Below are 13232 nucleotides of genomic sequence, written 5' to 3'. Positions count from 1 at the left end.
ATCTCCGGACCGAAGAGCGCACCAAACATTGACTTTTTGTGGATGTAATGGCCAATGTTCAATTACTTAGGGATTCTTAGAACCTCAAAAACCCACCGAGTGATAAAAGTACTTCTTTGCTGAAGACATTTTTTTTTGGAAAAACCGCTGTTCACCGCCTGTTTTGACGTATCTACGACGTTGGGAATGGTAAGCTAGTAGTAGTAAAACAGTCCTAACAGGAATTAGGAGAAAAACGATAAATCGACACATTCGGGTCTTCGGCAACACTTCCACTTGCAGTAGCGATATTTTTTACAATTATAATTTCCTCTTAAAGCAAGATACGTTTAGCTATGGCAGAATCACCATTTTTGTAGTAGGTTTAAACAATTAGTACGCGTTATGCAATAGTTAAGCGATTCATTTTATAGTAAATATCAGATTTTCAACTGAAAAACAAAAATATTGGTTTAGCAACTTTGTTTGACAGATATCGAATTCCGGTTCTTTTATTTTGAAAACGAGAAATGGATAACCCATTAAGTTTTCGATGATTTTAAAGAAAAAGAGTTTGGCATCAAGTTCTTTTATCGAAAATCCGTGCTTTTGGTATTGATGAATCTCTTCTTTGTTGGGTTTGAAATTACCTTTCGGACAGTTCAATTCTAGTAGTATTGGACGCTGGTGTTCCCCAAGGCTCCGTTTTGTCTCCAACTTTCTTCCATGTATTCATAGATGATTTATGGTCTGACACTTCTAACTCACTACATTGTTTCGCTGATGCCAGTACCCTCTGCTTTTCATATTCGCTTTAAGATGCTCATCCTTGTTCTTCAGATGTGGACTACCAACGGCAGCATATGATAAGCTCATTTAATTCTGATCTTGACAACATTTCCCAATGGAAAATCAAAAACCGTGTAGAATTTAATGCTTCGAAAACTCAATGCTGCCTACTGTCAATAAAGCGTAATCCTCCTCCAAGGCCACTATCCATGGGTATTACTTGCATCGAGGTGATTGCACAGCTAACAGTCCTAGGAATGTGTATTACAAACCACTTGTTGTGGAGTGATCACATATTTGACATCGCCAAAAATGCTGCTAAGTGTTTAGGTTTTCTCCGACGTTGCAAGAAGTTTTTTACCCCTTCTGATCAGCTTTTATTCGTCCAAAACTTGAGTATAACTCTCATATTTGGGCTGGTGCTCCAATAACGTACCTGAGTCTTCTGGGTAGAAATGAAAAAAGAGCTCTAAAAATGATTGGAGATCGTTCTCTTACCGAGACATTTGCTTCTCTTGGACACCGGCTCAACGTCTCATGCCTGTCACCGTTTATCGTTACTTTTACTTTACGTTAAACAATGCTCTATTGAAATAGCCAGTTGCATTCCTCCCCTTAAACAATTCAACCATAATACCTGTACTGCTAGGAATGCCCATCAGTTTACCCTTGAGCCGGACGTACTGTTAAGTACAGAGATTATTTCTTTAGCCGCACTACACGAATGTGGAATGCTTTACCAGGCTCAATATTTCCCACTCATTACGATGTTTAGACATTCAAAATCAATGTGCATCGGTTTCTCCTTTCAAATCCTATCCTCCTTTCCTAACTGCTCTCACTGTGTTTTATCATTATAAGGGTATTCATAACCCATTTAGTACACGCATAATATACAAAAAAATTTAGTAATTAAATTAAATCTTTAAAAAAATTGATACGAAAAGTCTGAACGTAAACTTTTGAAAATAGTTTAATTTTCAAAAGAATTTCAATTTCATTTAAAACACTTTCACATTTTTGTTACTTCTTCTAATTGATATCTTTTGGAAAATTAAAACCCAAAACAATATTAAGTCTTAAATTTCTTGGAACTTAAAAGTTTTATATAAAAGCGGCTTTTGGTAGTTCTTTAAGAAAATACAATAACTACGAGACAGCTTTAAGTTACATCAAGTGATCTTATTTTAAGAAATGTGTACTAAATTCTAAAAATTTAACTCAACACCAATGTTATCTTAAACTGAAGACATTAAACAAAGTTTAATTTTCAAAAATGTGTCTAAGATTCTATTCAAAGTTAAAAAAATGTTGATGAAATCGCAGATACTTGTGTTGAACTCAATGTTCCAAAACATTTATATTTTTAAAAACTAAAAAAATTAAATAGAAAATAAAATGAACACAAGAAATATTATTTAAACGTTAAAGTAAATTTTGAATTTTTAAGGTCCACGGAAGTTTTAAATTATCAGCCATGAAATTATCTACACATTTGGTTATTTCAAAACTAAATTTTCAGTATAGCGTGTTTAAAAAAAGAGATACGGCTGAGTGGTTGAAAACTAATATTATTATGCACTTATTCCTAGTTAGCTCTTTGAAAATGTGTGTTAAAAATGTTAATCTTATACATTATGACATTGAATTTTAGTTAATAGTGCGTGTAATTTGTTTGTTAATGCTATTTTTTCTTTTCAATTTTTAAAAAATCTCATGTGTTTTATTTGTTTTATTTTCCAGATTGGATGGGTAGCCCTTTCGAACGTGTCGTCTGTGGAGATTTTAATGGTAAGTGAAACCTTTAACCTTCTATTTTCATTCTAAAATATGACCATCAGTGAATATAATATAAAGTCTGTTATTAGTTTCTTTTCTTAAAATAAATATGTTTTTTGTGTTAAAGAAGTCCTTGAAACCGATGATTTTTTTTAATTCCTTTAAAACAACCCTCTCTAAATTTATATTTAGCTACTCTTTTTTTAAAAAAAAAAACATCAAATATATCGCGTCTTTCTATTTTAAATTATTACATAGTGTCCTTGAATATATTTCTCTATAGAAAAACTCTTATACTTTAAGGTTCTCAATATATACAAGAGATATTGTGAAAGTTTCATTCTTTTAGAAAAGAAATTCTTGGTCGAATTGATATACCTGCCTTCGCTTAAAAAATGAAACACAACAAAAAAAAGTTGTTTATGAGCCATGGTGACATTTTTGTTTTTTTTTTTTTCTTGAACCCCTCTCCTTTAAATGAATAGTTTACATAAAAATTCTTTTGATAGAGGGAAAACAAAAAATTAGAAATTCGTTGATACTTTTCTTTTCAAGAAAAAATATGAAATCTCTCGTTTTAGGTAGAGTAAAGTGAAGCCCAATCCTTTTCAAAAATTCATGTTTTTGTTTTTATTAAGAAATAACCTACCTGCGTTTATGCCTTTTTACACGTTATTCAATACAGTTAGAAAGTATTTCGTTTTCTACTTTCCGAGGATTTTTCTTTTTTCAATATTAAGCTGAGAAAAATATTTTTTCTTTGGTTGAATAAAAACCAGTTGTGTAATTGACACCTTTGAAGGAATAGCCTTTCTAGTCTTTCTGGCTTAAAATAACGACATTATTCAGTGATATAAAATTGATAAGAACTAAAATACATAATGTAAGTTGTTATTAAATAAATATAAGGCTTTAGGTACAATGAAAAAAATGCTTGTCTTAAAAAATTAAAGTGAAGGATATTCTAATAAAAGATTCAATTTTGATAAGAAAGAAACGAGTGTTTTAAAGAGGAATTAATTAACGTTTTTTTCATTGCGAGGTATCGGTATGCTTTTAAAAATTAAACAAAATAAAAGCCAAATGGGCGCCAAGTTTACGAGCTTCATTGTTAAGGTCTTGAATCGATTTTGAAGCATCTAAGAAAGTCTTAGTTCTTTTGGACTGTTGCTTCGCCTAATTTATTTTTATATCAAAATCCCATTATTCTGTCCATGCAAAACTTATTAAATATAGAGTTTTTGCAGAATCCATTAACAAGCTGAAAAATCACACCATGATCTAGAGGCTTTAAAATAATTTTTCTTCGTGTTTTCCAACCCATAACGTGACAAATCCGTTTATTAACTTAACATTCAAGTTGGAAATAAGCCTATAATCATTTTGTATGAAAACCTTTTAATTAATATGGAAACGCGATCAGCGATGATATGAAGTTGATAATGATTGATCAGTTTGAAACTCGATAGTCAGTTTTGGTAGTCAATGTGACAACCAAATTGTCATAATATTGACTACAGCAGTTGTTCTATTGACTACCCAATAAAATAAGGTTGACTATTTTGGTAGTTGTATACGAAAGTACAGTTACAAATAGGAATACATTTATGGAGAGAAGACAGTTCAACATTTGAAGGAAACAAATCTTCTAAAAAATATCAAATACAGTCCACAAATGAGCTACATGTCAAATAATTAATGGAATTGTTGCATAATCGAATATACATAGTCTTGTGACTAAAAATATAATTCAAAATTGATTTCTTCAAAGTGGTTGATGTTTTATTTCTTTGTTCTTTTTTTTTACTAATTTTTTATAACAAAAAACTTAGACATAACATTTGGTCCTTCCAGCCGGATTTGCAGATTTCCCATGTTTAGGGACAACAGACTAATGCTGGGCAGAGATAAAGGCCCGTCTAAGCATTTACGAGTCAGGGTTACGCGGTTCATGAGGGGCTGGATACGTTCCCCATTTAGAATGACAGCCAATGAGACATATTTAGGAACTGAAATATTCGTACAGTAGTAAATACAACAATTTGGCCAAATTTCAAGTTGACTATCGACGATTGTTAATATGACAATTGTTGTTTCTGTGTAGAATGCCTAATTCCAAAGATCCCTATTTTTATAGTGAATTTTAATAATTTCAATACATTGTTAAAGAGTGTACCATTCCATTTTTAGCATTTGCTTAGTTTTAAATGTAAAATTTAAAAAATTGCAACTTTTAAAATTATACCTATGTGAGAAATATAATTTTTGTTTTAATTATAAAAATTAATAGAACAGCCAAAAAACGTAATATTTATTAATTAAATAACCTTGAAAAACTAACTTTTACAACTACTTTTTATAAAGAATAATAATTGAAAGAGTGATCGACCTAATATTGCATTTCTATTATACGTAGGTAGAGGAAAGTTACAAACTAAATTCAAAAAAATAAAACATAACCGTGTTGCATTTAAGGTCTAAATCACACATAAGAAAATGTACAAACGGCTCATAAATCCAAAGAGACTATTTCAAAATATTTCCTGCATTTTAAAATTTAAAAATGTGCCTGAAAAAAAGTTTCTTTAAAAAATTTTTAATGCCATTTGATTTCTCAACAAAAACCTTAATTTTAAAATTTTTGTATTTCAAAATTATTAGAGCGGGTTTGTCTTAAATGACTTTTGTATACATTTAAAATATTTAAAATTTAGTTTATAAATACTTAATTATTAAAAAGATATTAATATAGGTTTTGCATTTCAATTTCATACAAAAATAATGATCCATTTTCAAGACATAGAATTTTGAATAAAAATGTTTAATATTAAAACATTTTTGAACATCAAATATTATGAGATGGTATTAGAACCTGTGCGGAAAACATGTATCGCAATCGGTTGATAAATTCTAGAGAAAATTTAAAACAAAATAACGGTTCTATGGTTGGGAAAATGTAAAATAAAACCTATCGGTTTGTTTTTGAGGAAATTCGTATTTTCGTATGGGGACTACTGTTTTAGTCTTAAAAAAAAAAAAAAACAAACGCAAATCAGCTTAAATAAATAAATTAGGTGGCGCAACAGTCCGTAGAGAACCAGGACCTAGTAACTTACAAATCGCAACCATTCATGTGTGCGTGTGATCAGTTTAAAGCCGAATCCGAACGGCTAAGTTGAGAGAGCACTTTTTCATGACAAGGATTATTCTATAAGAGACTTTGTCAATTCCTCGCAAGAGGCAGTACCCGTGAATAAAAATCAAAAATCAGCTTAAAACTTTAATTTCTAAATTTGAATCCAATCGAAACAATGCTTTATACCGTAGAAACCAGGACTGACGGACGGAATCAGGGACCAACCTTTTTCGACTTCTCTTCCATCATAATGTTATGCTTTTTATTAAAATCTTGAGTTTCTTTATGTCGCAAGTTAAAAACGGAAGCAAAATTTAATGCATGCCGATCCTAAGAATCGTTTTAACTTGTATGGAAAAATAACCTTAGCTAAGCTTTCAAGCACATTGAAAGTTAGATCAATACTTTTCTAGTTCAAATCGCAGCATGACAATGATCTTTTTTTTGTCTATTTTTTGTTCCGTCATCGTGTAGTTTAAATGTCTATAAATTTCAAATCTTCGAAGAGATAATATTTTTATTTACTACAAATTAAAACTAAACATTTTAAAATTCAAAAACAGCATTCTTAAACATGTACAAGTACATACATACACATGTTCATATTTTCAAAATCTTTATACAAGTTTAATTTTTAAATGACGTAAATGAAGTGTTTATAGTGTTTCCTTTGTAATAAAGAACACTACGTCTTGTTTGTTTTTAATTCTTATTGAAGTGTTATTTATAGTGTGCTTTTATCCTAAAAATACATTTGGTGATAAAAGCCCATAAAAGTAACGTATTCCGTCAAATCGAAAAATAATTATTTAAACAAAAGAATATTATGTACATTCACTTAAACAATAAAATATCTCAAAAAAAAAAGTTGTAACTTTCCTTGTGGATCAATATTGATTAAAAGCAATTGGTATTTAACGTCATATGGAGACATTGTAATGTAAAGTATATCTTTACAAAAAGGCTTAGTCAAAAATTGCTGTGTACCAAAGTAGTTGTGTCATGAGACAGTATATTCAAATTATATAACCACACTTTGTGACATTAAAAAGATATTTATGACCGAAAAAAGGATTTTAATTGCCGATGTGTCATTGTTGTTGTTATTTTCTTACTCTCTGAATATTATATTTTGATTGACCCTTTTATTGTGTATCTGTATGTATAGGAAACATTTGCAATCAACAAAGATAAAGTTAAACATAACCCACCTAAAGGATACTATAAATATAACAAAGCTTTCACTCTTATACTCTCCAATAACACACACAATGAAAGTAATGAAAATTCGATGAAGTGTATTTTGTGTATAAGGGTTGTTGTACCTTTATACAAAACGACCGCCATATAGATAAATGGCCAAGATATACCACGTTGCATCACGGTTAATCCCCACCATTAACATAAACATGAAGGGTTCAAATGGCCAAGTAAATAATTTACCATCCCTTAATTTACAAAAAAAGAATTCGAAGGTTTTTTCTTTTCATATATAGGATTAGAAAAATAAGCAGGGAGAAAAAAATCAACAACCCTTTTAAAGAAAATCCACCCCAAAAAAAAGGATTAAATCAGAAAGTATAAAAATAAATTCTAAAGCGTATAAACATAACTTTGATTGGATTATTGTCGCTTAAAAGTAGGTACGAATATATCCATCGAACAAACGCATAAAACGTTACTTCAATGATGTGGTGTGAGCGTTGTAATGTGGTTACACATTAAATGATTTACTTAAATCGAAATATAGTTTTTTTAGATTTTTGTTCTTGTTGCCTTTTTTAAATTCATGCATATCGCATGTCTGTGGCTGTTTTATTTTTAATTCTTCATTAATTCATCATTATGACTGCACGTAAAACTGCACATACAAACATTAAACCTTTTATAGAGTTAAAAAAGTAATAAATTGGTACTCGTTGCATATACCTACCTACCTCAGCTAAGAAACTATAATGTGTGATGCATGTGATAAAAAGCTAAAGTCGTTTGCTACTGTAATTTTGCATGATTAAATTTAAAATCACATGCAATTAATGCGCAATTTAATATACAAAACATTAAATAAGCACTTTAAAAGTCGGTAAATTTTAAAAAGATGCACATGCAATCTTTTATTGAGAGGTTTGTATAGATATACTCGTAGAGTATAACAACTTACATACTCTTATGAACGGTCATTGAACTTCAGACATATAAAAGCTCTGTAATGCGGAATTGAGACTTCGTGGTACAGTTATAAATGTTTGTAAATATGCGATACGTGATAACCTATTGAACCAATATTAAATTTATGAGAGATGATGACAGCTTATTTGTAGGCATTATAATTTATATTCAATATATTGTTTCTGTTTTCATTTATTTTTCAAATATAAAGCTACTTTCTGACAATATTTAATTTTGCTTAATACACAGAACTGGACTGTCATGCTAGAGGTCTTGGGTTCGATCCATGTCTATGCCATCTAAAGTTTTTTTCTCGGGTACTGCCTCTTGCGAGGAATTGACAAATTCACCAAGAGTAATTCTTGTCATGAAAAATGCTTTCCCAAAATTATCCGTTCGGATTCGGCTTAAAACTGTAGGTCCCCTCCATCCCTGACAACAGTACTCGCACACAGGTGCTTAAGAGTTGTAATCACTAGGCCCTAGTTCTCAACGAACTGTTCCGCCACCCAATTCTTCAATAGCAAGAATAAAAAATTCGGTTATCACATGGCCACAACGCCCCGTTTTTCGAAGAAATAAGGTCCAATCACACCTCCGGGCCAAATAGCTCAGCAAAAAGTGAATTTTTAGATGTGGTTTCTTGTCTTAAAGTACTTTGGGATTCTTAGAGCCCCAAATACAACAATTTCATTATTAACATACCCACCGAGTGATAAATGTGCTTCGTCGCTAAAGAAATTTTTGTTCAAAAAATCTCCGTCCACCTCCTGTTGTTCAAGCACCAATTCGACGTTTCTACGATGTTGTAAATAGTCCAGCTTTAGTTGTTGTGTGAGCTGGACTTTATATGGATGTAGGTGTAGATGCAAATGCAAAATACGCCATTATGCGCCGTAAGACAGTCCTTCTTCCTGAGTTGTTGGCAACACTTTCACTTACAGCAGATATATTTTCGTTGGTATCCGAGTAAAACGATGATGCACAGGCCTTACAATATCTGTAACCAATCTAGTCTCTTCAAATTTCTTTAAAAGGTGTGCCAATTCCTTGGACGATTATGTATCCAAAACTTCCTACACTACGTACCTATTTCTCAAGGAAAACAAAAGTTATCTGTTCCACAGATCAAACTGTTACCCCATACGATAAAAACGAGTGCCTGTCATAAAATCATTGAAAGACCTAAACTTAAATCCAAAGCCCTGTAGTATAGCATCTGTGAAACGAGTTGCTTACTTAAACCACTGACTGTATATACAAACAATTCCAAGCATCAAAACCTCAGCGACACACTCTTAAAGCATCATATTCAGATTTCAAAAATATCACTTCAGACACGTTCCTTTGGGTTTCGGGTGTAATATGAGGGTTAAATTCTCGCGGGTTTCCTATTTCCCCCCCACAAGCAATAACAACATGTCACAAAGTACACGTTTTCTTATATACAGCACGATTATAAGTAACCCCTTCCTATTTCGTCTACATATGGGATATAAAAAAGTATAGCTAGCCGTAAAAAAAAAGGTCAATGATATAAAACTGTAGTTCACTGTATAGTCTGTGGCCCGTATTCTACGTGAGATTAAATGAAAGTACACCATAAAGATTTTTGCAGTAGTACACACAAGTACAGACTTTTAAATTGTCACACAAAAAAATAATTATCACAAAAATATGTAGTTTAACAATTAGACTACAGATGGCAAGTCAAATGCATTATAATATAAACAATACATAATAACGATCATTATAAGCATCATTATTTCGCACACTGAACGAGTCGTCGTCGCTTCGTTGTCCCGTCTTGATTTTTCAAATAGGGTAATTGCGGGAGAGATGCCGCGCTTTTTTAAAAATTGATGTAATTTTTTATAAAAGTAAAAAAAACACAATTTTTCAAAAACAACTTAAAAATGGATTTATTTTCTACCATTATAAAACATCAAAATAAAAAATTATAAATTATTTCATAAATATTAATAATAATATAAAATGTGTTATGTGTGCCATCTCTCCCGACATGTGTGGGAGAGATGCCGCATATTAAATTCATTGAATTTGTATGTTATTTTTATTTTGTTTTATCTCCAGCATGTTTTTTTCGTTCCTCATCACGTCCACAGTCTGTGCAGAGGGAAAATTCTGGTTTTTTGTAGCGTGTACAATTTTCATGTAGCCACTTACTACATTTTGAACATTGGATCCAATCCTCTCTTTTTTTTGTCAAAAAATAATTTTCCCAACATTCCGCACAGACATTAGGATTCGCAGCCGGCTCAATCTTCCTTTTTGAAGCTTTTTTTTCTTCTTGGGGCTTTGGAGACTTAATTTTCTTCTTTTTTTCTATTGAGCTGGGTGAAGTTAAGACTTCTGCCTTCTGTCTTCTTCTTGAAAAAGTCAGCGCTGGAATTTTCGGCAGTGGTGAAATTTCTTGAAGTAGTTTTGTTGGCGTAGGTTTATTGAAGCATGTTGAAGTGTGTGTTTCATTTTCAGAATGATTACAGTTGTGCGATGTATTGCTGGTGGTTGGAATTACCGGTTCCAAATTCGATTCAGGAGATAAAACGACCGTTTCTGACGGAAGAGCTGCCGAATGCTGAACCTCGACTGCAGCTGAGTCTGATATGCTAAAGAAGTGATCTGGAATAGCTTGAGGATTAAAAGGGTAGATTCCTGTGGCTCTGAAACCTGAAGCTCCATTTCCAACAGACGCTGCTTTCTCCCATGCATTCCCAATTAAATGCCCAGCCTGGTACCTCGTTATGGTTCTATTTTTATGATGGTTCATCCAAGCCTTGGCTTCGTTATGGAAAAACGATTTTAATGGCTTGAAAAAACTTCGATCTAAAGGTTGCAGCGCTTGTGTAGTATGACTTGGTAAGCAGAGGATAATGATTTTGTTGTTTTCAGCAAATTCCAGCATCTCCAAGGCGTTGCTGTGAGACGTGTGACCATCCAAGATTAACAGTGTCTTACCTACAGGTTTTCGCGGCATGAAATGTTCTTTCAACCATCTAAAAAATAACTCAGTATTGATGTACGATGATTTTTTGTTCATGTAAACATCGGAGCCACTTGGTAATCCGTCCATAAACTCTGCTTTTCTATTTACTCCTTTCATTATCAAAACAGGTGGTAAGAAGTTTCCCTCTGCGTTACAACATGCTACAACAGTGACATTTTCTCCTTTCTCCTTAGCAGTTACCACATGAACGTCCTTAGCACCTTTTTGCGTTAACACCTTTCCCGGTTTATTGTTCAGTTGTAATCCGCTTTCGTCCATATTAAATATATTTCCGGGTTTGTCCATTAAATTGTTTTCAGTTAAAACTTTGTGAAGAACTTCAAAAAAGTCATTTGCTGCCGATCGATTCATACCCTGAGCACGGGAAAGGGAAAGTCCTTCGGATTGTCTTAATGAAATGTCTTTATTCCTTTCCAAAAAGGAGGCAAGCCATGCATATCCAGCTTTTTTTTTAGTTGAGTTAAATTTGTGTTTGATATTCATTTTCTCCGCTAGCTTAAACGCCAAGCTCCTAATTCCTTCTCTGTCAACACCAAATCCTGCAGCCGCTAATTTTTTTATGTGATCTGCTAGCTTTCTTTCATTTTCTTTTCCAAGAACACCTGTCAATAGATATACAAATTACCTTCATATACCTTCACAAAGTTCAATTACTAATTAAGTAAATAATTACCCATAAAGCCTAGTGGTTTCTTTTCAAAATTTCCATCTTTTAACCGTCTCGAAAGAGTTCTAGCCGGTACACCAAACAATTTTTCGGCTTTCCGAACGGACATTCCATCTTCAATGCTTTTTCGAGCATCCTCCAATGCCTCTTCGCTCCAACTTCCTCGGTTTGTTGTTCTTTTATATTTTCGTGGCATTTCTTATTCCTATATTAAATTTTAAATGCAAAATAAACAATTTAAATATGCGGCATCTTCTCAAAAAAAAAGTGCGGCATCTATCCCCGTAGTGAGGGAGAGATGCCGCACCCAGTTTCATATCGAAAAAAAAAACGGAAACAACAAAAAATCACACCGACCACTTCTTTACACACTATTTAATGACACAAAATACTTACACTTGAGAAAACACGCGAGAACTTGTTTTTGGATCCCTAAACTGCAACATACTGAAAAATTTCCATAGTCTAAAAGGGTGCGTAAAACAAAAGAAAGAAAAAAAACTCGCGTTACATATTCTATGCAAGTTGTTTTTTTTTGTGTACGTTTTTTTTGAGTACTTTATGAACAGAAATCAAAAAAAAAAAATTTCCGTGGATGACTAGATGTATGAGTTTGGTTGAGTGCGGCATCTTCCCCGACGCGGCATCTCTCCCGCAATTACCCTATGTACATAGGTTCGAATATCAAAACAAGATGTTTTACAAATTTCCAACCCAACCGTATTTACTCAATTAAGGAGCCCTAAGCATTGCCAAATCTGCTGGAACTTAAACAAATATCACCTTTAAGTTTTCAAGATGAATATAAAGACGACATATTTAATTGTTATCAACTTTTATAAAATTCTTAATGGCTTTTAAAATGCTTGAGTGCCTCTGTAATTTGTTATTGACAACAATAACACTTGCACATAAATAAATGTGTATCAATTTACCCTTAAGTTTAACTTTGAACTACTATATGAAGTATGGAGATTATTTTTTAACCGCACATCAAGAATATAGAATACTTTACTCAACTCAATTTTGACTTCTACTTTTCTCAATACTTTCCCAATTCTCACCTTAGTTTCCTAACTATATACTATATTCCTTTTATAAGAACAACATACAATTTACATTCGTAAGCTTCGCATGTGTTCAGTTACTTTTCTAAGACTTTTACGCTTGGCTTGGAAATTATATTCTAATAATACGCACCTGCATCTATATCTTGTTAGCCAAAATTATCTACATTACTTAGTAATTTGTTAATTCCTTACAAAATAAATAAAGAAAGAAAATGATCTTGCCGTGAAATTGAAATAATTGGCCAAATCTCAAGAATATGCCTTATTTTACTTTTGTAATCTGTTACTTACCTACTTAAGGTGGAGATACAGTCCGGGGCAGAGCAGGGCCCAAACCAACATGCGTCTCCAGCCAGCTCGGTCCCTAGCTAGCTGTCTCCAGTTTCGCACGCCAAGTTGGTTGAGGTCCTCTCCCACCTGGGTGCGCCACCTGAAATGCGGTTTTCCTCTACTGCGCCGTCCCTCGGGATTGGATTCGAAGACCTTCCGGGCTGGAGCGTTGATGTCCATTCGCTCTACATGATCTAGCCATTTAAGCCATTGGACTTTAATTCTGCTAACTGGGTCAGTGTAGCTGTACCTACAGTGTACAGCCCATACAGTTCGTCGTTATAT

The 13232-nt window shown here is 32.8% G+C and overlaps 1 protein-coding gene across 3 annotated transcripts in view; it reads left to right on the top strand.

The window, feature by feature from the left end:
- LOC129941926 (homeobox protein abdominal-A) overlaps window positions 1-13232 on the top strand; it is a 71505-nt gene that overhangs the window by 21230 nt on the left and 37043 nt on the right. For all 3 annotated transcript variants that reach the window (XM_056050705.1, XM_056050704.1, XM_056050706.1), the window contains one exon: window positions 2512-2559. In XM_056050705.1, the coding sequence (XP_055906680.1) occupies window positions 2512-2559 (48 nt within the window). The remainder of the gene's footprint in view (window positions 1-2511; window positions 2560-13232) is intronic.

Source organism: Eupeodes corollae, chromosome 1 (assembly GCF_945859685.1).
Source record: "Eupeodes corollae chromosome 1, idEupCoro1.1, whole genome shotgun sequence".
Classification (NCBI taxonomy): Eukaryota; Metazoa; Arthropoda; class Insecta; order Diptera; family Syrphidae; genus Eupeodes; species Eupeodes corollae.
This window is presented reverse-complemented; position numbering and strand designations above follow the sequence as displayed.